The sequence below is a fragment of the Condylostylus longicornis genome, unplaced genomic scaffold (genome assembly GCF_029603195.1).
Source record: "Condylostylus longicornis isolate FDR11 unplaced genomic scaffold, ASM2960319v2 ptg000049l, whole genome shotgun sequence".
Classification (NCBI taxonomy): Eukaryota; Metazoa; Arthropoda; class Insecta; order Diptera; family Dolichopodidae; genus Condylostylus; species Condylostylus longicornis.
The window spans coordinates 4,126,223-4,152,912 of NW_026578018.1; the positions used below are offsets into that span (position 1 = coordinate 4,126,223).

The following is a 26,690-nucleotide window of genomic DNA, read 5'->3' on the forward strand; positions in this document are numbered from 1 at the left end:
GCGTAATAATAATATATGAGGTGTGTTTGTTCAAAAAGCGCATTTGTTTAAAATTATTCTGTTTAACAAAAATAATATTTATTGAAGAAATTTTTATTATTTTATATATAAAATTTTCGTAAAATAGTTTACCGCCTTTTGACCAAACACCTAAAAAATTGAATCATTTTTTAAAATGACTAGTATGAAATTTATAGATCAGAAAACTATATGATCAATTTTCAGTGATATTTTAATAATGTAATTAAAATATGGCTGCCCACTTTTTTATTAAAATCGAAAGTGTAATATGATTCACTAATACTAATGCATTAATTTAAAAATCGAAAGCATTTGGCTAATTAGATCGCTTATTCTCTAACAAGTATAATTGAATATAATTGAAGGTATATAAAAATTAAGCATATAAAATTAAATTAATTAAAATTATTTTGGGGGAATTTTTAGATTTATCCTTTCTAAATTAATAAAATATTTGGATTTCGGTTTAATAAGCATAAATGGTAATTTCTATTTTTTCAGAAAATTACCCAATTCAGACAACCATAACCGCAACTTATTTCTTCAAGCCTTATTAATGTAACAATACATATTTTTAGTGTTGTTTTACATAATAAAGATTCTCTTTTCTGAAAGTTTTAAACTTATTATTTAATAGAAATTAATTTTAATTATAGAATTACAAATTTTTAATTCAGCCTTTGAACAAACATTCCTCATAAATTTTACTTTTATAGTCTAAATATTTTTAATATATAAATTGAGTAATTCCATTATTATATCTGAGCCTAAATTACTTACTTTCATTTTTTTTTTTAAATTTTTATTTTAAAATAATGAAATTTTTATTATCTGCTTTTTAAAATAATTATTTTAAAAGTATTTAGCATTAATTTTATGTTTCTCATCAAATATACTTAGGGACAATATCAATTATTAAACTTACCGGACAGAATTTTACTTGATAAAAATCAATAGGTTCACCATTATCAGCAGGTACATTCCATCTTAATTCAAAATGATCTGAATAAGGTGATACAACAATTGGTTCAGCTTCATCATCATTAACTGGTGAATGTAATACTTTTGGTTCTTCTGGTGCTGAACGTTTTGGTGTAGATTGTGTTACTGTTGCACCCCAACCACCTGTACCAACCATATTTGTTGCTGCAAATCTAAATATATATGATGTTTGTGGCCTTAAACCTTCAACAATATATGGACTATCAGCTGACCATATACGTGATGGTGCATTATTCCAATCATTTAAACCATTTTCTTCTTTATATTGTACTTTAAATGATAATATTGGTAGACCTTTTTCAGTTGGTGGTGATATTATTTCAAATGTCATTGTTGTTGCAGTAACAACTTTTACACGTGCAGATGGAACGTAGTCCGGTAATCTAGCTTCTTTTAATAATATATCAATTTCTTTAACACCATGCGTATTTGTTGCTATACATTTATAAGCAGAATAATAATGACGAGCTACTGGTTTAACAATTAAACTACTTTGTGGTCCAGTACCAATTATTTCTAAATTTTTATCTACTAAATCTTTAACTATACGACCATTCCATCTCCATTCAATTGTTGCATTTGGTATACCCATAGCTAAACAACTTAAATTTGCTGGTCGTTCTTCCCAGCTAAATACTGGTGGATAATCTTTCATATGATCGAAATTTGGTGGATATTCAACAGTTATATGACCAGTTTTATATGCTGTTTCTGCTTGATTTTTAGCAATACATTGATATAAGCCATCATCAGTTCTTAATGAGCTTGTAATTCTTAATGTACCAGATGATTCACCGGCATCTTGATCAAAATGTTGTTCTAAAATAATTCTATCATCATCTGGTTGCGGTCCAATTACAAATTCTTCATCACTACCCCATCTTTTAAATGTTATTTCTGGTGCTGGTCGTCCTTTTGATCTACATGTTATTGCAATTTCTTTACCCTGTACACCAGTTCTATTATATAATTCAAATATTTCTGGTTTTATTTGTACACTAATTTTAGTTGCTTGTTCTGCAAGACCAGCTGCATTTCTTGCCATACATGTATAAACGCCATGATCTTTTTTCTCAACATTTGTTATCGTTAAACGACCAGTTTGTGAATCAACTTGAAAACGATCAGCTGTTGCAACATTTTGTTGTGATTGTTCTTTTATCCATGATATTTCTGGTACAGGTTTTCCTGTTGCATTACATGAGGCCGAAAATGATTGACCTTCAATTGCTTTAAATTCTGGTCTAAGGTCATGTATTACCGGCTTTATGTAAACTTCAACACGAATATGACGTTCATCTAGATCACCGGTTTGCATTACAAGTGCACGACACGTATAAAATCCATCATCAGATTCTTGAACATTTTTAATTAAAAGACCATCAGGTTCTATAACATATTTGGCTCCAGTTCTTATCTAATATTATTAAATATAAGTTTTAGTTTTAAATTTAGATTTAAAAAAAAAATGTATTCAAGAAAACTTACAGGATCTTCATTTCGTAACCAGTCGACTGTTGGCGATGGATTAGCTTCTACTTTACATCTAACTTTATGATCATTACCAAGTACTGGATATTGTTTCTCTGGAGCATCTATCCATGTTATAGCGACTACATGAAAAAAAAATATGCATATTTATTCTGTCAATATTTAAAGCAACTTAAGAACAGTTGTATTTTGCCTAAATATATGCAATGTAATATTTTCGAATTAAGTAATAATTTCAAGTTTCAAATAAAACTTACCGAAAGTTTCAACTTGTACACTTGTTTGTAATAAATTACTATTTGCGTATGATGCTGAACAATAATAACGTCCAGCCATTGAATCTTGAAGGAACGGAATGATAAGAGCTAAATTATCTCCTGGTAATAATTCTGTATACATTGGTGGTGACAATCCAACACTATAAAATAAAATATACAAAAAAAAAATTTAATGTAATAAAATAATTAAAATGATTTTGTTAGAATTGTTTCTATACTTATAAATATTTGTTATAACAACAATATTGTATATGTATTTGTATTTACACATACTATAATATGATCTTTATTTGTAATTAACTATGTATGAATGTATATATATATATTATATGTGAAATTAAAAAATAATTAATTTTACACAAAAAAATGATATAAGAAAAAACTAAAAATTAAAATGTTATATGTTGTATATGAGTTTAGTGTTAGTAAGGAAGGATAATTGTAATGTTATACAAACTTTCTATAGTAGAATAATATACAAGGTTTAAGTATATTTTTTGTATATATTACAAAATTAATATTTATTAAATTAAATTTTATGTAAATGATATATCACATTTCGGAATTAAAATGCATAGTTTCCCTGATAATTAATTAAAAATTTAATTACAAGTTTGCAATTAGAAGCCCCTTCAATATGAACTTTTCATTTTCACTACTAAATTATTAATGTGATATACCATTTGTTGTTATAAGAAACTTTTATAATAAGTAAAATTTTTTATAATTATTGTATTTTAGACACCACAGTAAAACTAAGTGAAAATAGTTTTTGATTAGTTTTCAATTTTAAAATAATTTAACAAATTTGTTGTTAATAATATCATGATGATAATGTCCGTAAATTGTTATATTTTAGAGATGAAATAGTTTTTCTATATAGTATATTCGATAAAAAAATTATAATATAAATTAAATGATATTGAAAATTATGGGTCGAATAATTATGTTTTTAAAATTATGATTTTTAATTTTACTTTAAAAGCTGTTATTTTTAATAGAATTATTATGTTTCATCAATTATCAATAATAAATTAGTTGGAAATTAATAATTAATGTTAATTAGTTGATAAAGCTTCAGAATTGGTGTGCTATAATTTCAATTTTGTGTCCTTATTTTCCTATTTTGATCCTTACAAAAAAAAATTATATATCGTATTTGATTATCTAACAAAAAACTTTTTGAAACGGGGACGAAATTAACTAAATTTTATTAATTTAAATACGTAATAGAAATTATTACTTGAATAAATTTCGAAATCTTTTTGTTTTATTATCGCAAAGTACATACATGTATTTATACGGGGTGTATCGTAACAAAGGGTACTGATATAAACCATTATTCTTGAGTAAATAAAACTTTTGTATGGAGACGATGTTTACAGCTCAATAGGTTCGGAGTTACAGAGGCTTAAAGCCAATTTCGACTGATTTTTTTACATTTTAAAATTTTAAGTATAGCTTCGTGACTATATAAGACACTACATATTATTAAATATGATTTCGAAGCTTAAGAAGAATAGGGGATTTCGGATGAATATCTACGTTACCTATAATCTGATGAGATTCTGAAATCAAATCACTTTAAATTTCGAAAAACTTGATAGTTTAATTATTCATTTTTAAAAAACATTAATTTTCCAGGACATGTAACATTAGAGTTTTCTCCAATTTTAGCTGATTGACCGAGAACTCAGCTTGAATTTGGAATATGAGTCATCATGCTATCTAATCTAGTTTAGGAGTTATTGAGAAAAATAGAGTACTGTAAATTAGAAAAATTTAAAACAACCGTACAAAATTGTGTCTCTCTTCTATTATGCAAATGTTCAACTTAACAAAAGAGTTTCCCTCACATTTGCAAAAATGATTTTGCCATAGAATATCATATTTGGTATTGTCTACTCATAAGGTCCTTTACAATGGTATATAATAGTGCACTTTGATACGGAACACCCTGCATAAACATGCGCATATATTTAAATATATTATATTTGACACAAATTACAATTATTTAAATATAAAATTTTATTTTTATCTAACTATATGCTACATGAATTAATTATACATATTAATAAAATGCTCTTTGTATTTGCCATTCGTCCAAACAATAATAATAAATTTACATTTGTATTCGTCTATAATCTTATTATTTTGAATATAATAATATTTAATTTCATATTTTAAATTGTAATTGAATGAATATTTAAAATTTAATTATTATTAAAATTTAAATTGAAAATTTAATCATATATTGTATATACATACATTTAATTATATAAAAAAAAATTTATTTCATTAATAATGAAAATAATATTGTATGTATGTTACAAGGAATATTTTATACATATAAAAATTTCTATATGAAAATAATGATAATTATTAAATAATATTTAAATTAAATACACGTAATATAATATTTATGAGCATGGAATTATTTAAAAGAATAAACAATTTGTAACCAATATTGTACACAATATTTAAATGTACAATGTTATTTTATTTATATGATTATATAGTTAGTAATATAATTAAAAATTTTGCATTAAATTTATTAAATTTTAACATTCTCATATTTTTAATATTGTGCTCATATTTAAATTATTATTTTAAATATTATTAAATTTTATGTAAATAAATTGCATATTTTCATAATTTGTATATTATGGTAATCTTCTATAATAATAATTTTAAGGTATTAAATTATAAAATATAGAAGCATATACAGAGAGATTTAAATTATAAAAGCTAATTTGAATTTAATTTGATTTTAAACTCAGTATGCAAGGGGTTATAATTTAATATTTCTGAATTTAATTTAAAATGTATAAAAATTATATCTGGTTAAAATAGAAAATTTGTGATATTAAATACTTTATAAATATTCATCTGTAATAACATTGGTGTGAGAGACAAGATTCTATATTCAAATTATGTTCTTGTGATTGTGTGCTTCAAAAAAAAATTACAATTGCATGTAGCTATCGCGTATAAATAATATTTGGTAATCATGATGATTACTGTAGAAGCAATTTGGAGAAAAATTTGCCGGTAATTTCTTCATATTTCTGTAGCTCAGTTGGCAGAGCGTCCGCTTAGAAATAAGTAGATCAGTGGTTTGAATCCAGTTCAAGGAGAAAAATTTATTAATAAATTTCTCTACCTAGACTCGTTTCTTTGGTTACATCATCCACTTGTTCCGCAGTTGTATGATAAAATTTCTATTCTTATAAAGAAATTAATTAAAGATAAACAATCACACGTTATCATTATTCATTTGTAATTCAAATTCAATTCAATTATTCAAAAATTCCGGTATTATTCCGATAAAAAAACAAAAAAATAAAAAAAATTTACAGGAGAATTTCGATTTAGACCAGTTTAATTAAAATTTAACAAAGCAATGAATTTAACATAATTGTTACCTTTCACAGAATTTCGTGTGAATAATTGGAAAGTAAGTGGATTTTGTATATGAAAGTATGTGATTTGTAATACGCTTTTTCACATTGCAATTAAACCTTTTGCAAGGGATTTCATATGGTATATGTGTTTATGTATTGTAGCCTATAATATTGATACTACTAATACATTTTGTAAAACAACATATTATGTGAGAAAAATAAATTTTATAAGAGAATTTTTTTATATTTACATTAATAATATATTTGAAGCAAATATACTAAACTCTTTGATTTGCAACAAGTTACATTTTCAACTTTCTACTAAAATCTCTATATTTTTACAGAAAACAAAAACACACACACAATTAAATTCTTGTGGCACTACATTATATTTTGAGGAAATATACTTATTAAAATTTATTAATTATAATGTACTAAATTTTACATTGAAGCATCATTTTGTTCTGCATAAGGCAAACACCTGCAAAATCAAAAAAAAAAAAAAAAGAAGAGAGAGAGAGAGAAAAAAAACGATTATAAGAACACTAACCAACCACTCTTTTTATAATTTGTTTTTTTGTGCATCACTATATGTGGATTCTAATATAAAGTAATGGTAATAAAGGGTTAACAATATTATTAAAATTAATGAATTTAGATTTTTGTGTAATTTTTATTTAATTTTGCGTATTATAAAGAAAAAATAATAAATTAAATAAAACAGCATAATGAATAAGAATTGGTAGGTATAGTTATGATGTAGTAATCGCACTCATTTTATTAAAAATAAAAAAAAAATAAAAATTTAGAAAACTTAACCAAAATAAAAAAAAATTATTTTATGTATATATATTTAAACCATTTACATTATAAGATTTCAAATCGAAGTGATTTCGAAATTTCTCATTTAAAATTTTTGGGCTGCAAAATAATGAAAATTTGTACTGATTTTAGAGAAATTCGTATTGGAAATTATTCAGAAGCATGATTATACGATATATTTTAAGAATAAGATTTAAAATTTAAGTTGTTGATGAATCACAATCAGAGAAATTAATAAATAAATAGTTGAATTTTTTTTCCCGTATATTAGTAATATTTTTTTTCCAGTGTATACTAATATTGTTTGCGAGTAAAATTGTTGCAAAAAGCTCATTCAAAAAGTAATTCGATCAATTTACCTTAACAGTCTTATATATGAATTAACAGTATGAATAGTCACGAAATGTACGTTGGCATTAATTGGGTTAATATAATTTTTAATAAATTAATGGGTAAACGTGAAAAAATAGAATTGATCATGTCAACTTTGTGATACCCGTACGAATTTGTTATTTTATTTGTAGCTGACTATGGGGCCGGCTATGACTTTAAGTTGCCATTTTACCATATAAATTTATGTAAAATTCCAGTATTTTTCAATATTTTTTAAGATATGGCAAAACTACTATTGAAGTTTGAACTACTATTGAAGTACGGATATAAAAAAGCAGCAACAATATTGTGAAAATATTGAATTAAATTTTTCTCTTTGTTTAATAAAACCGTGAAAATGCGTAATATCACACATTGGGAAGAATAACGATACAACTCAAAAATATAAATTTGACTTTCGGAATTTAAAGTATTTATAGCTGAGTGTAAATTATTATCGTTTGTATAGAACTATTCTATAAGTATATGAACAAATTTTCTATATTACTTTGTTTTTTTCTGTATTTTGTTATTAGTAATAAAAGCAAGTCTGTGGCTCTGCATTTTGACTTATGCTATTGTTCTCACAAATATGTGATATTTATCAATAATATAATTCTTCCTTTTACCATTATTAAGACTAATAAAAGTACAAATTATTAGAAATCCATTATATTTTAAATCACTGTGTAATATTAAAAATCACTTCTCTATTTGAAAAAACTATTCAAATGCAATATGGGTTTAAATATGAAGATTAGAAGAAAAAATAATAGTATGAATGAAATTAAAAAATATTTGGTTTATTTTTTGCATTATAAAAGTTAGAACACTTTTTTGCTTTTAAATTTTGTGCTAATAATGATTGATTGGATTGTGTATGTATTGAACGTATAATGGGGTTATAAAATACATACACAATATATAGTTTATAATATTAAAACAGTTTTGCAAAAGTTTTTCAGAAAAATATTAAACAAAAAAAAAAAAAAACAAATAGCCAGCAGAATTAAAAAAAAAAATATGTGTGTGAAATGATTAACCAAAAGTTTTTTTTTAATAGGAAATGATGGCGGTTTTTAAAATTCGCATTTTGTTTTTTTGTTCTGGTTAATTTTAAATTATGCGCCAAATTCAATGTTACTTATAAAACAAAATATATGTAGAAACAAAAAAAAAATTAAAACAATGAAAAAAATTAAAAAATAAATGAATTTATAAAAGTAAGGATTTTAATAAAAGAAAAAAATAAGTAAAAAATCAGAAAAAAACGAAAAAAAAAAATGAGGAAAAATTTAATATGAAAATGCAAAATTTTCAGCTTTTGTTTTACGAGGCATGGTTATTTTTTTCTGCTTTTTTTTTTGACTCCATTTTGAAAATAATTGCGTTATTGAAGATGGAAACTGTTATTTTTTTTTTCTTAAACTTTTGCTTTTTTTTTTTTGTGTAAGGGTGACTATTTTTTTCGTTTCATTTCGTAGTTTACAAAAAAAAAATAAATAAATTTCAATTTCTGAATTTATTTCTGTGGTTTGTTTTGTTTTAATGCAAAACTTACGACGTCAGATTCTTTCTGATGCGACCCGTGGTATCATATAGTGGTATGTATTTGTCCCTAAATGTATTTTAATTAAAAATAAATAAAATAAAGAAAGAAAAAAAAATTATAAATAATTATAATTAAAATTCGAAAATAGATTTTTTTTGTTTTTTTTTTTTAATAATTAAATATTAAAAAATAATTTGTATTAAAAAATTAATAAAAAAAAAAAATTAAATTACAATATTAAATTAGTAAAAATTTTGTTTCTTTAAATAATTTGTAATAATAGTTAATTAATATACACATACACATAAATAAAATTATAGTAAATTAATAATAATTAATATAGAAACCAAAGACGTATACAAAAAGAATAAAAAACAAAAACAATAAAAAAATAAAAGAAAATATTCAATAATTTAAAAATATTTTAAATTTAAAACAAAAAAATTATAATATTAATCTTAAAATTTTTTTTTATTTTTAATTAATTTAAGTTAAAAAATGTTAGCCAATAATTATTATAACTAATTATACTTGAATAATAATATTAATAATAATACATAATATATATATGCGTAAATAATTTTTGTAAGTATATTAAAATTAACACATTGTTAATAGTTGAAGTAAGATAAAATTTATATGGTCATTCTTAGATGTTAGACCCGTATGATTACACTAATTTCACAAAAAAATTTTTAGAATTCACAAAATATGAATTGATTCCGATTTCTCAATGTGATTGAGAATTCAACTGATGTGATTCAACTGATTCTGTAGTGAAATTCTTACAAATAATTTAGAATAATTTCAAGTGACAAACATGCTGGTTCACACATGGTATATATATACAACAGTATAAACCCATTGTTTACAACAGTATAAACCCATTTTTTTGTTCCGGACTAGGTGCCAAATCTCTAATGTTTTCAAGTTACAGGAATTTTAACGAATTTTCACAAAATTTCTATTTGATTTTCTGAAGTTTTTACAAAATTTTTTTTGATTATAATTTCCGTTCCGAAAAAGATAGAGGCTTCAAAGAAATATTTTTTGAATGGCCTTAGAAATAGGCTAAAAATCAACATGTTATTTGATTATCTATTTTATGTACTTTCGTAATACCAAGCAATGGTATATGTTCTTGTATATGTTTATGAATCAACCTATATAATTTATTAATATAATAAGAATTTTTCATAAACGCAGCATATCGTGATATATATAGCGAAAACTGCGTTATAATTGTGTTTATAAACAAATGTTGCTAACGCTATTTGTTCATAAACATTATGATTATTTTCTTAATATCGTGAAATTAGTATGAAAAGCTCATTTTAATTTTATGAACTATATTTTTTTATTTTTTAGAATATTTATTAATATATTGCATATTTATTACGTTATATGCTTGCAGTATTGTATTTTATAGTAATTTGTTTTGTAGTATTACGTTTTTCAATAATTTGTTTTGTAGTATTACGTTTTTCAATAATTTGTTTTGTAGTATTGCGTTTATATGAAAATATTTATTATTATATAATGGGAACGTAAACAAGTTTTTCCGAATATTGTAAATACAAATTAACATTTTGCACTGTCTTTAAAAATTATCGCACAATACAAAGTGATACAAATATAAGTAAGCAGTATTTTTTTTAATATTTATGAATTTTTGTATAAGAAGACGTAATCATTAAATTGCTGGCCTAAATAATTAATAATATTATGTAATTAATTTTTTTTTTGAAGGTCATGAATATGTAAAATATAAAAAAAAAATTTAGAATTGAAATTTTTACTGTTGCATAATATTTTGATAATAAAAGCTTAAAAGTTTATAAAGCAAAGCAATTTTCGTACAAGTTTCTGCACCAAAAAAATTCATGATTAAGCAAATATTGTTGCAGACAATGTCGAAAGACTTGTTGGATAAGTTACAACTGAATTATGAAAAACAATTGAAATCTTATTAAAACTGTCTTGTCTTTACCCTCTGAAGAAACCGTAAGAACAAGTAAATATTACTGACTATTCTTATTAGACCGGCTTACAATGTGTTAATTTTTTAAATTTTTAATATAATATTAGTTACTTTTTGTGTATACATTTATAATATTTAATATTTTTTTTCCTATTTTCACAATATTTTTTAAAAATTTCTTATTTATTGCAATTTAAAAAAAAAATTATTCCAAAATTTTACATTTTTTTCTTTTAATAAACAAAAGCGAAATTTTTAGTTTAGAAATTTTTTTTCCAAAAAATTAAAATTAATAATTAAAATAATATAAAAATACTTACGATTTTGCCAATACTGTATTATTAAGTGGATCACGCCATTGTAAATCTGTTACCAAATTTAAATCTGCTTCTGTTGCTCTACATGTTAACATTAATGATTTACCTACTGGTTTTCTTTGGATATCTTGTCTTGGTAAAATTTCTAAACGTGGATTGCCTGATTGTTGTTCACAATTAATTATACCTATAAAAAATATAATAAAAAAATTAATTAAGGCTTATGTCAATTTAGTAAATAATTTTAAAATTAATTCTAATTGGTTATAAAAATTAGAATCTATTGTTCTAAAGAAAATTAGAATCTATATTTTTAGGATTACAAATTTCAGAATAATAATAGAATTTTATTTTAGCTTTACAATTAGAATATAAAAGACAGGTGATTTTGTTAAATATTTTAATTGCAATAAGAATTTAAAAATCAATTAATTTAGTTCATTAAATTGCTATTAATTATTTTTAAGGAAATTATTCTACATATTGGTTACGTCAGACAACTCCGAAGTAAGTTGTTGATTTTGAAATTTTTGATTTTTGCTTTAATTATCAAATTGACGAACTAACGAGCCTCTTGAGGAAAAAAAATTTACATTTTTGGAGGAAACATAATATCAGTTGAAATTGGAGTATAGGGAGGCTACAATAAGTCGGAAATGATTGGGGTGGTTTGAGGGATATATGCCCTCTTGTCGCATTTGGTTCCCTTGGAATCTACTAATTTATACTAGTTAAAGCTTATAAATTTTTAACGGAACAGAATTTGATAAGAATCAAATTTTCCAACAGAATTTGATAAGAATTTATTAAATTAGTTTTGTTAATATCAATTTTTTTTGTCTTTTGTTAAATTAATAAGGTTTAACTTATTAAAAATTTGGGTCAATGCTGAGTGCATCAAATTTTTTCATTAATTTTTAAATTCATGTTTCATCTTATTTATAACAATATACAACCAATATACGTAACGTAATTCTAATAGAATTTATGATGCCATCAATAGAACATGAAATAAATGTACCGGATGCAGCGTGTTTTGCTATCAGTTCGTAAAGGAGTGGCAAGATTTATTAATATATTCTTAATAAAAAAACTTCTTTATATTTTGAGATTTGCTTATGCTAAACATAAAATAAATTATGAATTTTTTTCGTAATAATTCGTAGAATTAAATAATTTATTATTTATACTTTAAAATAAAATAAACATGAATTTTAAAAAATTTATTATAAATAATGTAAAAATTTAGAATGCTTCCTTTCATCCTCTGTTTCATTAAATATGTTAAATGAATGAACTAAATTTTTTTAGAATGAAAATTTAAATTTAATATGCAAAAAGAAATTTTTAAATAAAAATTAAAAAAATTTTATGTTTGGAAATTATAAAACGTGATTCTCAATTGAGAATATCTGCATTAAAAATTTTCATTTCAAAAAAAAATTATTTTAATGTTAAATACGTGCAAAATTTCAAAAATATTAAATTACCGCGGAAAATGGTTATGTATATTTTCGGTTTTTTTTTCTCTTCTCATTTTAATTTATGTATATATAAAAATGATTTGTAGGTGGATACTCTTGTGTAAGATCACGCATTATTTTATGTCATAAATAATTTTTCATATATGTATACATGTTTTTATACCAAAGTGTGTACATGTGTAACATTTGTTCTTGTTTACATACAAGTTAATGTTAAAGTTCTTATGTGTGTGTAATTATATATTTTCCACTTTTAATGTAAAATTTTTTGGGCAAAAATTTAAATTTTTCCTAATACAGCTGTACAAATTTAATTTTAATGTGAGGCTTGGCTATACATATTGGGTATATTGGGTTTATGATTTTATATTATTTCATTTTTGTCTTGTATAATTTTGAATTGAATAGAATATTTATTCATATAGAAGACGGATATTTGTTTTGAAAATGTTATATAATGTGTTATTATAAATTTGAAAATTCTTAAAAAGATCTAGAACTGATTTTATTCTGGGCATTTTTATTGAAACCAAAAATTTTGATTTTAAATTAAAATTTTTGTTTATAATGAAAATACAAAACTGATTTATTAAAGTTTCCGAAATTCTATAAGGAAGTAATTCATAATATTGGGTGCTTTATAGTAATTTCCAAAAAAAAAACACCAGAGTCACACAATCATAATTTTACAATTTTAAATACTTGGTTTAACTCAAATATTAATAAATAATTAAATTCTAGCTTTTGTAGTCTTCAATAATTGACTCATGTAAACATAATTGTCTCATATAAATTGAAATTACTTGATAAATGCAGTAATGGATAATCCAGGCGATGGTTTATTATTAGTATACTAATTATTCCCAAATTTGTCTAATAGTCAATAAAAACTTATTGATTATTAAGGAATTTTAAACTGTAAAAGATGTTGCTATAAATATTTAAAATGAGTGCCCAATTTTGATTTTCAAGAGTAAAGAACATTAAATCCAAATTTTAAGAGCACTAAATCCAAATTTATAAGCAGTTTTTTTTTATTTTTAGTTCAACTTTATTTATTTTCATATTTTTTCATATATTTTTATAATTATTGGTTATAAAACCCAAAGAGTTCGGGACGTTTTTTTCCGCAACTGCATAAGCTATACTCTCATTCATTTCTATGTAGGTAAATGTGGCCTTAAAAACTGAAATATATAGTGTTTAATTAATTGCATTTATTTTTTTATTCAATAACGACTATAGAATTGTCAGCTAGCTTTGTATCCTCCATTTACTAGAAATTTTGATTCACATATAGAACAGATTCCTTTAATATTTATGTAGTAAAATTAATTGATTTTTTCCCAAGAATTTTGTAAAAATATTTTTGAAAAGAAAAATTATTTTAAGCAAAAATTTTTGTATTATTATAAAAAAGCTGATCAACTTAAGTAAAAGAAAATAACAAAATGACCTCGGTCATAATACAAAAACAAAAATATTTTATTTTGAAATAAAATACTTATATGTATACCAAAAAAATCCATTCATAAAAAATTCGTATTTCATTATGAATGAGAAAATTTAATACGATAAAAAAATTTTTTAAATGTACGCGTATAATGCCAATATCCAATGCTATACACAAACATTAATGTTTTATCAGGATGAAAATGTAAAACTGAACCTCACATTTTATATTATACTCTAAAAGAAACAAAAAAAAAAACCTTATTTATAATTTTGAAATGTAATTGAAATATTATCTTTTTCTTTTTCTACCGAATATATTTTTTTTTGTATCTCGTATATGAGCTCTACAAAGATATTGAATGAAGCTATTATCATCATATTTCTCTTGTATTTTAAAAATTTATTTTTATTTTTTATTTTAAAAAAATATTTTCTTTCAATATTTTTATTAAATGAATGAATCATATTTTCAATGGAAATATATTGTATATATATATATTTGGATAATATTGAATGTAAATAAATACATATTAAAAATTTTACAAAAAAAAACCAAAAAAAAAAATGTTTGCATACAAATTGAATTAAAATATAAGTACGAGTACATATAAAGTAATAATTTTCAGTACTTATGCATTAATATATAATAATATGTGTATAAATGTGCGATTATGTAAAAATAAAAAGGAATATTCAAAATTATATATAGGGTGTAACGATGGCAAATTTTGAGTAATATTGAGTTAGTCGCGTATAAAACGCAACATATTAATCTATATAAAATATAGGGTGTTTCGAATAAGGTGGCAAATAATTTAAGAAATGATTGTTTGTTCAATTTCCACCAAAAAATTGTATTGAGTCGGGGGGGGGGGGGGGGGAGCTTGGAGATATACTCGTTTTCGAGCTATAACCTGTTGGAAAAAAAAGGTACCAAATTTCTTCTGCATATAAATAAATGCTTTGAATTTCGGAAGTATGTGTACCTCAAAAACGAGCATATTTACACTTGCCCACACATACAATTTTTTTCCGGAAATTGATCAAATAATTATCTCTAAAATTATTTGCCACCTTATACGAAACATCGTGTCTATAAATTTTTTACATTCAAAAATTAATTAGAAGCCAGAACTTAATAACATACAAATTCGTACAACACTATATCATTATTGCAAAATTGCTATATACAAACTTGAAAATTAATTTTAGAAATACTTGGTTTTAGCAATTACTTATTTTAATTTAAATTTTTGTTCTAATATATACCTTACTAGGGGCCCCTGTGGTTTGCTTATAAGCAGTATTATCTGTTGTAAAAACAGGATTGTGGCAATCAATTTTAAAATAAGTTTAGAAAAATTTGTACATATTATGGCATACATATGCAGGTATATACTTGTATATGCATAAATATCATATTGGTTTGAATACTAATGATAAATAAAAGTAATGGAAATATTTTTAATTTAATAAATTTTAAGATGTAATATGTGTCACTGTTAATTACATAGATATGATTAAAATTCAAATTAAGAATTAGTTAACAATTAAGAACGAAAAATTTCCTTCTAAACAACGTTATCTAGATAAGTACGTAACGTAACGTTATTCGTGTTCTTATATCTCTCACAATTTTTAGTTTTATTTTTTTTAATTCCATTCCATGTTAAATACAACAACAAAAAATTATTTTACTCTTACTTAACTCATTTAAAATATTTCGCTTCCTTTTGCTTTTTATTTTTGTTTAAGGTAGTAAAGCAAAAAAACAAAAAAAATATTACTACTCTTTTTTTACTCTCTTTCGCTTTTCGCTTTTCATTTTTTGTTTTTGTTTTACAGTATGTATAATCAATTGAGTAATGTATGTACCCAGTATTCTCTTTTGCTATTTTCATTTCTTTGTTTTTGTTATTTATTAGATTATATGTATACCTGTTCATGAACTGGAAAAATCTTGTAAAATATAATATAGATAATTGAAATACATAAATTAATTTTAATTGCCGATTATTTTCAAAACAGATATTATTTTAAGATCGTATTTAATAAGAGAATATTTTTGAACACGCAGTCTGAGCCAAAATTTGCGTACAGTGAGCTACTAATTTGAATACAGTCTGAGATATGGGTTCTAGATTTTTAATTGCATTAGATTATGCAGTATAATACAGTTTTCGTTATATTTTATTTTGTTATATGAAAATGAATTATTTTGTCATATTTAATAAAAGGATATTTTTGAATACGTAGTCTGAGCTAAAGTTTGAGTACAGTGAGCTATTAATTTGAATACAGTCTGAGATATGGGTTCTAGATTTTTAATTGCATTAGATTATGCAGTATAATACAGTTTTCGTTATATTTTATTTTGTTATATGAAAATAGAATTTATTATATTATATTAGTATATTATAATAATTAGAAGAGAATGAAGACTTAGTATAAGTATTCTATTTCCTTTTAATAATACATATAGCTATATCATCAAATTTTCCAAACAAATTTAAGATTATTTATTAATTAATAATTAATATTATATTTTAAAATTTACTTAATAATTTTTATAACAAAATATTGTTTTGAAACACTCTTTATAACATAATATGAGTATACATATTATATATCGATATTTATATAGAAAATATTCTCAACATTCATAACTGTTATACAATATTAAATATAATACATACTTATATTAAATTTTTTTTTACATTAACACCATCTTTTCTCATCGTTTTGTTTTTCTACGCTTTTATGTGGTTTTGGGAAATGAAAATTGATGACATAAAAAGATTATATAGTTAACGCGTCCATAAATATACATACATATATTTTTTTATAATATATATAGCATTTGTTCATATAAAAATATTCTTATTTATTATATTGGAATAAATGTTATTTGTGGCATAAATAACATACTCTTAATTAAAGAATTTTAATTTTAAATTTTTACTATTAAATGCACGCAAATAATACATGACAATAAAATATTCTTGTATGTACATATGTATATGTGTATGGTATAACAAATGGATTAATTAAAATGTATTTAATAATATTATATGTTTTTTTCGGAAAATACATGAAAAATTATTTGATATAGGATCAAAAGGAATAAAAATAAAAATAAAAAATGAAAAACAATTAATAAAAACTATTCAATTGAAATTGATTGACATAATCTGAAAGAAAATTATAAAATTTATGAACGTTGTATAACAAAATGTAACAATGCAATAAAATTAATAATACCAAATATATTGATTATTTTTAAAGAGTTGTTTTAATTATTATACGGGGTTGGTTTTGTAATAGGTCTGTGAAATTTTCTAAGTAAAACTTATTTGTTATTATTAATTTTAAAACTAAAACAATTAACCAGAACAAAAGCTAATCAGAGCTACAGTTTCTCTTTTTAAAAATTTAATCCTTAAAGTATGCAATTTTTTAGTGAATTACTATAATTAAAATATGCCTACACTGAGATTCTGTTATTCTCATTTGATGTGTAATGGATTTGTTTTTTTTTTCAAAATTTTATTATTTTCTGTATAAAATCAATTTTTATATTTGCAGTTCTATACTGAAAAATAAAATCCTTTACAATAATATATCCCATCACCTGAATAGATGCGATTAACTGAAGTTAGGTGATAATTACTAATGTAATATAGCGTTCAACCTTCAGAAGGTTATATTACTCGTATAGGAGGAAAGTAAAAAATTTTTTGGAAATTTCAAATAAAATTAATGTTATATGAATTAGAAAATTGTGTATTAAGCTAAATATATATTGATTTTCTATATTTAATTTGGAAAAATTGTCATAACAAATAGTTTTAAATTTTATCTGAACTCATTTTGGCTATATTTCAAAAATTAGAAGGATAATAGCATATTATGGTTAGGCGAGTCAAGATTCGACTTAATAATTTCAAATGCTTTAAATGTGTTTTAATCACTTCTGACTATTCTGTTCGACAAAACATACAATATGCATAAAACTTGGAATACATCTTTTCTGAGTAATTTTCTGATTTTATAGCAATTTTTGTAATTACTTGACCTTTTGGTCCCGAAAACCAATTAAAATTTCATCCTAAAAATATGCAATGTAATTTTTTCTCATAAAACTTATTAAATTCATTTTCCGAATTTTATTATCCATAAATAATTTTTTTAATTTGTTCAATGATATTTAACATAAAAATATATTTTTCATAATTTTACTCAATTATTTTTAAAAACCATGCAAAATTAATGGACGAATAGAACAGTGGATGTATGCAAATGCATAACGTACGATTATAAGAATTTTATAGTCTTAAATAAGAATTTTGTCATTAAAAAATGTAGGCAAAAAAAAAGCAAATTGAACATTTAAGCTGAGATCATAACTTTAATTCTGATGCTTTTTTAATATGACGACCAGACTAAAATAATTATGCAAATTGTTTTATTTTTTCTTTATTTTTCCAGATTTTTTAATACTGTATACGCTTATAATGTATGTATGTATGAAATCATAATTTGTATAATGCATTAATGATGGATGCATTGACCATGTTGTTATTGTTTTGAATATTCTCCATTTTTTTTTCATGAATGAATGATTCATTAATGAATGGTTGAAAATTTTTAAATTAAGTAAAACGCAGCACATTTTAATATAATAAGAAATTATGCGTTTAATGACTCATTTTTATGATATTTCCGTTTTTTTTTTCTTTTGCTGCAAAAAATGAAATACAATAAGAATGAAAAGGAAAAAGAGTTGTAATTTAACACTCTTGTTTTTAAACAAATATTTTCACATGATGATATAAAAAATTTTATTATTATGGTATATGAGTGGTTATACAAAAATATTTGAATATTTTTTTAAAATTTTGCTTGAGTTTCAAATTTGTAAACCCTCTAACTTTGAATGAAGAGTAATTCAGTATGCTTCTTAGTTTTTCTTATTAATATTTTTAATTTTAATTCTTTTCTATTCTTACATTATTATAGTAAGCCCGAGCAAGGTTAGCAACTCAATAACTGATTTAATTATAAACGTAAAAATTTCAATTTTCTATTTTCTAGGCCTCAAATAAGCGGCTTTACAACGAACCCAAGTGGCTTAAATGTATTCCCGAATGATCGCGTCAACTTAAACCTAAACCTAGATTTTAAGTAGTTTTTTGATTTATTGCAGTATGTTGCACATTACAACGCATCATTTGAAATTATGTTGCCTATATTAATTAAAATGTTAATATTATTAACAGTTCCATGCTAGCTCGTATACATATTTTATCTGCATCAAACAAAGTCTTACAACCAAATACCATAAAGAAGTTCTTTTGGTTTAATTAAGAATTGTAAAGTAACAAGAATTTTCTTCATTCCTTGATTTCCAAGTATAAGTTTTGTGATCAAATAGATAAGAAATTAGAAGCACTGCTTTCATTATTATTGTTTTAATGTGTGAGTATATGCAATAAGCCAATTTTCCTACTATAATAGAAATAAGCACTAGTAATTTCTTTATAAACTAAAGAAGGTGGCAATTATTACACAACTCTTAATATCATTCATTTGTATTGATATCACAGATTTCGCACGGTTGACTTTACCCATTCTCTACCATATGTTATTATTTTAATTAACATTTTGAATTTATAATTGTTATACAAACAATTTATTTATGTACAATAGTTTAAAAGTCACATAATTTAAAAATTTTCAATACTATTGTGAATACAATTCAAATTAACAAAAAAAAATTCTTTGTCACTGCCATAAACAACAATACCTACACGTTCCCTTAGCAATCATAAGTGTATGTGATTTCAAAGAGAACTTTTGAAGTATTTATACTCAAAAATTCTTTTTAAGTTGATTGTTGATTCATTCTGCTTTTTTTTTTTAATTTATTAAAATTTTTATGATATATTTAACTTTTGGGAAATCAAATTTGTAAAAGTTTTTTTTTTATTTAATATTTTCCAATCAATTTTATTAATTTTCATTAAACTTTGATGAACTGATGAACTGATATACGCTGAACATATTATTATAAGGTTAACAATATTTTATTATAATTAAAGAAGATATTATTATACAAACCCATATAATATATTATTAATACAATAGATCGCATATATTTGTACTTATATATATATATATATATATCCTTATATATATTTTCAAAATATCTTTTATTACATTTGACCTACATATAAAAATTATGTGCTTGCTCAATTTTAATTAATATAAGAAAATTTAAAAATAATATGAAATTGATTCTTGTGTATACAAAAGATATTGTAAAGGAAATGTGGGGGGGGGGGGAATATGTCAGCTTAAACTTTGAAAATATCATTATTATTATTATACTTTTAATAATAATTGTACATATACATACAAAGAAATATATTTCCCAAATCCAAATAAAACGTTTATAATTAATTAATGAAACGACGCGCCGCGCTCAATATGACGTCAATTTAAAATTTGATTGAATGAATGAATGAATGAATAGAGGAAGACTTACACACTTATGAGAAAGCATTTAATTTTTAAAATAGATATTTTAAACAGCTTTTTATATAATAATTATAAATTGCACTATAAATAGTTGTAAAATATGCCATATGGGGGGTTCTAAAAATATTAATCTATTGAATAGATAATATTGATTTTATTCAAGATGTTTGATATATACTTACCTACTTGAATTTTATTGTATTTAGAGACACTAAAAATAATTATATTCTGAAATACTATTATTATAAATGGAATAGAAACGGAGATATAGAGCAGAGGTTATCATATGTGGGGCTGATAGGGTTGAATAATTAGATTTTTATAAAAAAAAAATATTTGAGATATTTTACATGCATCTTGAATTTCTTTTTTATTTCAAAATTACAATAAAATGTAACTTAATAAGTCATTACTCATATCTGAATTTATAATAATATTTAAATTTTTTAATGATATGGTATATAAATATGTAATAAGCTTACACGAACCATTTACACTAGTATAAAACAAAATATTTAATAAAAGCAAACGAAGTGGAAATGTATAAAATTACGGAAGTTTATATGAGTCGAAAGTAGCCTGCTGAAATCGACTGAAAACATTTCTTTCCACAGAAATAATTAAGATTACAATAATAATATCTCAGAAATGTTTTTTCATGTTTTGCAAAAAATTAAAAATTTATATATTAGGTTTTTGACTATTAGAGTGGCCGAACAGTCAACTTATTCTCTTCAATTCTATTTTGTAAGTCAATTAGAGTGGATTTCTTTGCGTGTAATAAACTCAGGCCAACAATATATAATAAAATGCGGAAAATCAATAAAAAGACAGTAAAACTTTTGTAAAATAAAAAGAATCCAAAGCGCGCATTATGTACTACATCTCAATATTCACTGTTATACTAATTTTATTCTCTCTATCTTGTAAAGTTTCGAATTCAAATTTTTCTTCATTAAAAAAATATGAGTCGTCTCTCAACAACTTTGATCAAATAAATAGATACTGCCCAGATCTATAAAACATAATTTGCAATGAAATTGCAATTCCAAATATAAAGTGGTCTCAAACTGGCATTTTTTGTCACTTTCAATACGCTAATTCTTGGAAAATATAGAGTACCGAAAAAATAACAAAAACAGTTAACCTTTTTTTAAAATTTTCAACTTTCTAACCTAAAATTTCATATTTAAGCAACTCTTACTCGAAGACAATAAGTCTGACGTCACCATTGCTGAAACCTTAAATCTTTTCAAGTATCAAATGCCAACAGTTTTAAAGCTGTTATGAATATTTGTCATCAAGAATTTTTCGAATCCTATTTCCTTTAAACATCCTAAAATACTATTAGACGTCCGTGTTCCCATCACACAAACAATTTGTTTTCTATAAAAAATTTTAAGAAGCTCTAGACCACCCCATACAAAAGAACACACTGTAAGAATAAATTGCATTGTATGCTTGTTCTTTCAGCTGAGCTTTCAAAATTTTTTATAAATGAAAATATATATACATATGTCGTATACACATTATTATACATTTATTTGTAATCATTTGAATTAAAACTTTTACTTTAGGGGTTTCACTTTAGGGGGTTCATTATTCAGACATGTAATATGTTTTTGTTGTTCATAAGTTCTCTGCTTCAATTTTACTTTTTTTTTATTTGTAAAAACAAGTAGTTTTATTTCCATATAAATGATGATGATAATGATGATGATAGGAACTTCCTCTGGGGATTCAATATTAAATTACATAAATTCAATTTATTAATTTATGATTATTTATTTAATGTTATACATACATATATGATATACCACTTTTATATTTGACACATTATTATTGTTATTACAATATTGTTATTATATTGCCATTATAATTATTAAAATATATTGTGCAATATAAAAAATTTGAAATGCATTTCGAAAAAATTTTTCGAAAGTTTCGTGATATTTCTATAAAAAGCACTTAAATTCTACACAATGTTTATTCTACACAAAAATTTTGACATTAGATGAGTACGTGACGAAGTCAATTATTTGATTAATTAGGTCAATAAAGCTAAATTTTTATGTACTTTGTCAAAAAGTATAATATTTTTTCCAGTTCTGTGCTAAATTTTATTAAAATATGTTAGTGGCACTGTGGCAATAGCGATTTTGAAAAAAAATTATGGAAATTGACAGTGATCTTTAATTACCCATCAAATTTTTATTGTGTCAAACGCCTCTTTCGACTGAATTAGAAACTTTCGACTAAATTCGAATTAGAAAGAAAACCTTGCACTTCAATATTTTCAAATAGCCCTACTGGAAAATTGTAATTTATATGGGTATAAATAGGTTTTTGGAAATTTTCTACATAAAATCAACATTTTAACTTATTGAACACCTTAATAAATATTCTTGTGTTATACTGTTAAAATTAATAATAGTCTTTGTGTTTTAGAAAAAACTTACATTCAAACTTATAAATTATTTCACTTGTATTTTTGAGAAGTGCATAGGGGTTTGTTATTTTTTTAATATAATTGATAATTTAATTTAATTTAAAACAAAAACAACATGATATCAAAATAGAAGAACACAATACTGTACACATTTATTACACACACAATATTTTGTGTATTATATAAAGCAATGTCAGATGAATTGCACTCATGGGAGTGATATATTTTGACAGCTATATTGTGACATTGAATCATTGAATGTTATGGGAATTAAGTGTAAACAAATATGTGTTTACGCGTCATACGTATGTGTGAATGAATGAGAAAATATAGGAATATTGAAAATAATTATCCTGTTATTTTATTTCATAATTGAATTGAAATAATTATTAGTTTTTTAGAGCTTATGTTATGTACTATTGATTTCATTAATTATTAATGAACTAATTAAAATTTTATTAGTTTTTTTTTTTCAGTATATCCATAGGAGGAACATAAGGGTAATCCATTAAAAATTGAATTTTATTTTGAAATAAGACCTTTCATAAAAATTGTTGCCTTATATTCTAATTTTTTTTTGGATTGATAGCAAGCTTATGTTAATTAGGTTAATTAGGTAGAGATATTGAAAAATTGCCGTATGTATGAGCTTCAACGTAATTCTAATGTATAGAGTTGCGTTCAGTTAACACATAAGTCTAAATAATTCTCATCAAACTAAATCCTAGCTGTACACAAAGTGTTATGTCTAAGATATTATATTCTTCATTTAATAGAACTATATAAGAGCATAAGAGTTCTCAGTAAGCCTCATTTTGAAAATCTATCATTTTGATAAATCATTAGTTTTTATAATTAATATCGTCTAGTCTAATTATTTTATTGTAGTTTTCTATTGTCATGAAAATATAATTGAACTATGGGCGTAAAAGACAAACTTTTTGATATGCGACAGTGTTATTTTACAGCCCAACATTATACACATAATATATAGAATAGAATTTAACATTATTATAATATAATGCTGGCCGCATATAATCATTTACATGACAGATTTCATTTTTGTATAAATTTCTTAACCATTTTTCATGTACATACAACCACAAACATTATTCATAGGCACTATAATAATTCAATATTATGGATGCGAGTGCTATGTATATCATACATATTTTTGAATTATACCAAACAGTATGAATAAAAAATTTTACAATTTTTACAATTTTCATAAAATATTTATAAATTCCTAAAATTGTAAGGATATAGGCAGGATATTTGCAATCATAGAGCATGCACTTTATGTATATGTACTATAAATATCTGTTTTGTTATACAATATTCATCCGTCTATTATTCTAACATGATGTCCATAAATCTACAATGATAATGTTGTAAAACAAGAATTTAAATTTTTTATAAACTATATAAGAGTTTTAGAGGAGCATTATATTTGGTGTCGTATATATGCAATTAAGAAATTAAAATTTTTTGTCAACAACCATATGTATATATGTACATACTATACTATGAAATATACTTAACAAAATAAAAAAATTACTTTGATTATATTGTGTATGAGAGATATTAAAAAATTTTTGAAGTAAATATAAGACTTTTTGATTGGCATAATATTCATTTTTGTACAAACCCAAAAATGTGCAACTTTTACAATATTAAGAAGTAATTTTTTTATTCAAGAGATTCAAGAGTAAAGATTTATTATCAATAAATTCTTTAACATGTTTTGGGTATACTTCAGAAAATTTTTATATAATAAACATTAAAAATATATAGAATGAAACATTAGGAATATAATATGAACTTGTATATTGAACCTGCAAAACAGCAAAATATGTATATAATTACATGGTAATAAATGAAATGAAATTTCCACCCCAAATATGTCATATGTCACTTATATTTTACCTATACATAATGAGCCTTATTCTAGTTGTCGCGTCACTTACGTGACATTTGTCGTTGTCGTTGTCACGTCACTTGAAATGTGGTATTCTAGTTGTCGAGTGACGTGACTGCGAGAAATAAACGAAAATGAAACGTTTCAAGTGAAATTGATACATTTTAAAAAGAAATTTTGGCGAGTAAAGTTCAAACTAAAAAAAAAAATTCGGTGTATATATTTATTTTTTTAAATAAGAGGGAAATAAAAAATGTCGTCATTTGCATTATGGTTTACGGATTCATCAGATTCCGAGAGTGATGAAATCGAAAAAAAACAACAATTAAGGATCAAAAGATTTAAGATTAGGGACAACTCTAATCCATTGGATTTGCCAAATGGAGTGTAAGATAATAATTTTTTCAAATACATTAGTTACAAACATTTTATTTTATTCACAGATTTATAAGCTATTACAGACTTTCAAAGGAGGCCTTTCTATATTTACTAAATATATTTGAGGGAAAAACAAGTACCCCTAAAAGGTGTTTTGGAGTCTCACCTATAATTAAATTAGGAGCTGTTTTACGCTTCCTATCTGAGGGCAGCTATCAAAAAGGTGTTGCTAACGATTTATATACAGGTTTAGCGCAGCCTACGTTCTCTAAAATATTAAAAGAAGTTTTAGCAACTTTAGAAGCTGAAATTTGCAGCAGTTTGATAAAGTTTCCAGAAGAGAATGAAAGAAATGAGATTAAATTAGCATTCTATGAAAAATTTGGGTTTCCTGGAGTGATCGGCTGTGTAGACGGAACACACGTTAGAATTATAACTCCGTCAAAAAATCATCAGCATTTATATTATAACCGGAAGGGTTATCATAGCTTAAACGTTATGTTGGTACGTATAACATTGCTTGTTAAATATTTGTAAATATTTTAATATAATGTGACTTAAAGGTTTGCGATCATAAAATGCGCATCAGGTATGTTGATGCTAATAATCCGGGATCATCTCATGATTCTTTTATTTGGAATTACAGCAGGTTAAATGCAATACTTTCAAGAGAAAATATCAACGGTACACGAAATACCTGGATTTTAGGTAAAAATTTGATTTTTTTTACTTTTATGTTAATTTCATAAACAAAAATTGTTTTTTAGGGGACGCAGGGTACCCACTTAAACCATACTTGATCACGCCGTTCAGAACATATATAAACAGAGGTGACAGCAGTCAAAAAGGAAGATTTAATGAGCTTCATTCCAAGGTACGAAATATAATTGAGAGAACTAATGGAGTTCTCAAAAATACATTCCGCTGCCTGTTGAACGCTCGGGAGCTTCATTATACACCAGAGAAAGCCACACAAATTGTGAACGTGTGCTGTGCTTTGCACAACTTAAAAATCAAATATAACGTGCAAGATGAACCTGTGGAAATAGAAGATGAAAATGATGAAAACGATGAAGATTTAGAGCAGGATGAAGAAGATGCCTCTTTAATAAGAACAAATATTATGAACTCCATTTTTAATTTATAAATAAAGTTTTTATTAGCAGTAACATAAATACATAGTATTATTAAATTATTAACATAACAGACTTTTTTTTGTACTTGCA

At 23.6% G+C, this 26,690-nt stretch overlaps 2 protein-coding genes across 3 annotated transcripts in view; one reads left to right on the plus strand and one right to left on the minus strand.

Annotated features, from left to right (window-relative positions):
- LOC129611468 (fasciclin-2) overlaps positions 1-25,142 on the minus strand; it is a 56,058-nt gene extending 30,916 nt beyond the window's left edge. The window contains exons 1-7 of the mRNA XM_055524644.1: positions 25,136-25,142; positions 11,244-11,460; positions 8,952-9,008; positions 6,642-6,677; positions 2,772-2,932; positions 2,512-2,636; positions 947-2,440 (exon numbers count right to left, since the gene is read on the minus strand). Coding sequence (XP_055380619.1) covers positions 947-2,440; positions 2,512-2,636; positions 2,772-2,932; positions 6,642-6,677; positions 8,952-9,008; positions 11,244-11,460; positions 25,136-25,142 — 2,097 coding nt within the window. The remainder of the gene's footprint in view (positions 1-946; positions 2,441-2,511; positions 2,637-2,771; positions 2,933-6,641; positions 6,678-8,951; positions 9,009-11,243; positions 11,461-25,135) is intronic.
- Positions 25,143-25,179: 37 nt separating this feature from the next.
- Positions 25,180-26,689, plus strand: LOC129611403 (putative nuclease HARBI1). 2 transcript variants are annotated; one of them, XM_055524543.1, is made up of 5 exons: positions 25,180-25,473; positions 25,530-25,968; positions 26,028-26,053; positions 26,111-26,172; positions 26,232-26,689. In XM_055524543.1, exons 1-5 carry the CDS (start codon positions 25,340-25,342, stop codon positions 26,609-26,611), a joined length of 1,041 nt encoding a protein of 346 aa, XP_055380518.1. In that variant the 5' UTR covers positions 25,180-25,339; the 3' UTR covers positions 26,612-26,689. The 2 variants fall into 2 exon arrangements, with proteins under 2 accessions (XP_055380518.1, XP_055380517.1); XM_055524542.1 differs by having other exon boundaries at positions 25,184-25,473; positions 26,028-26,172; positions 26,232-26,685.
- Position 26,690: the final 1 nt, after the last annotated feature.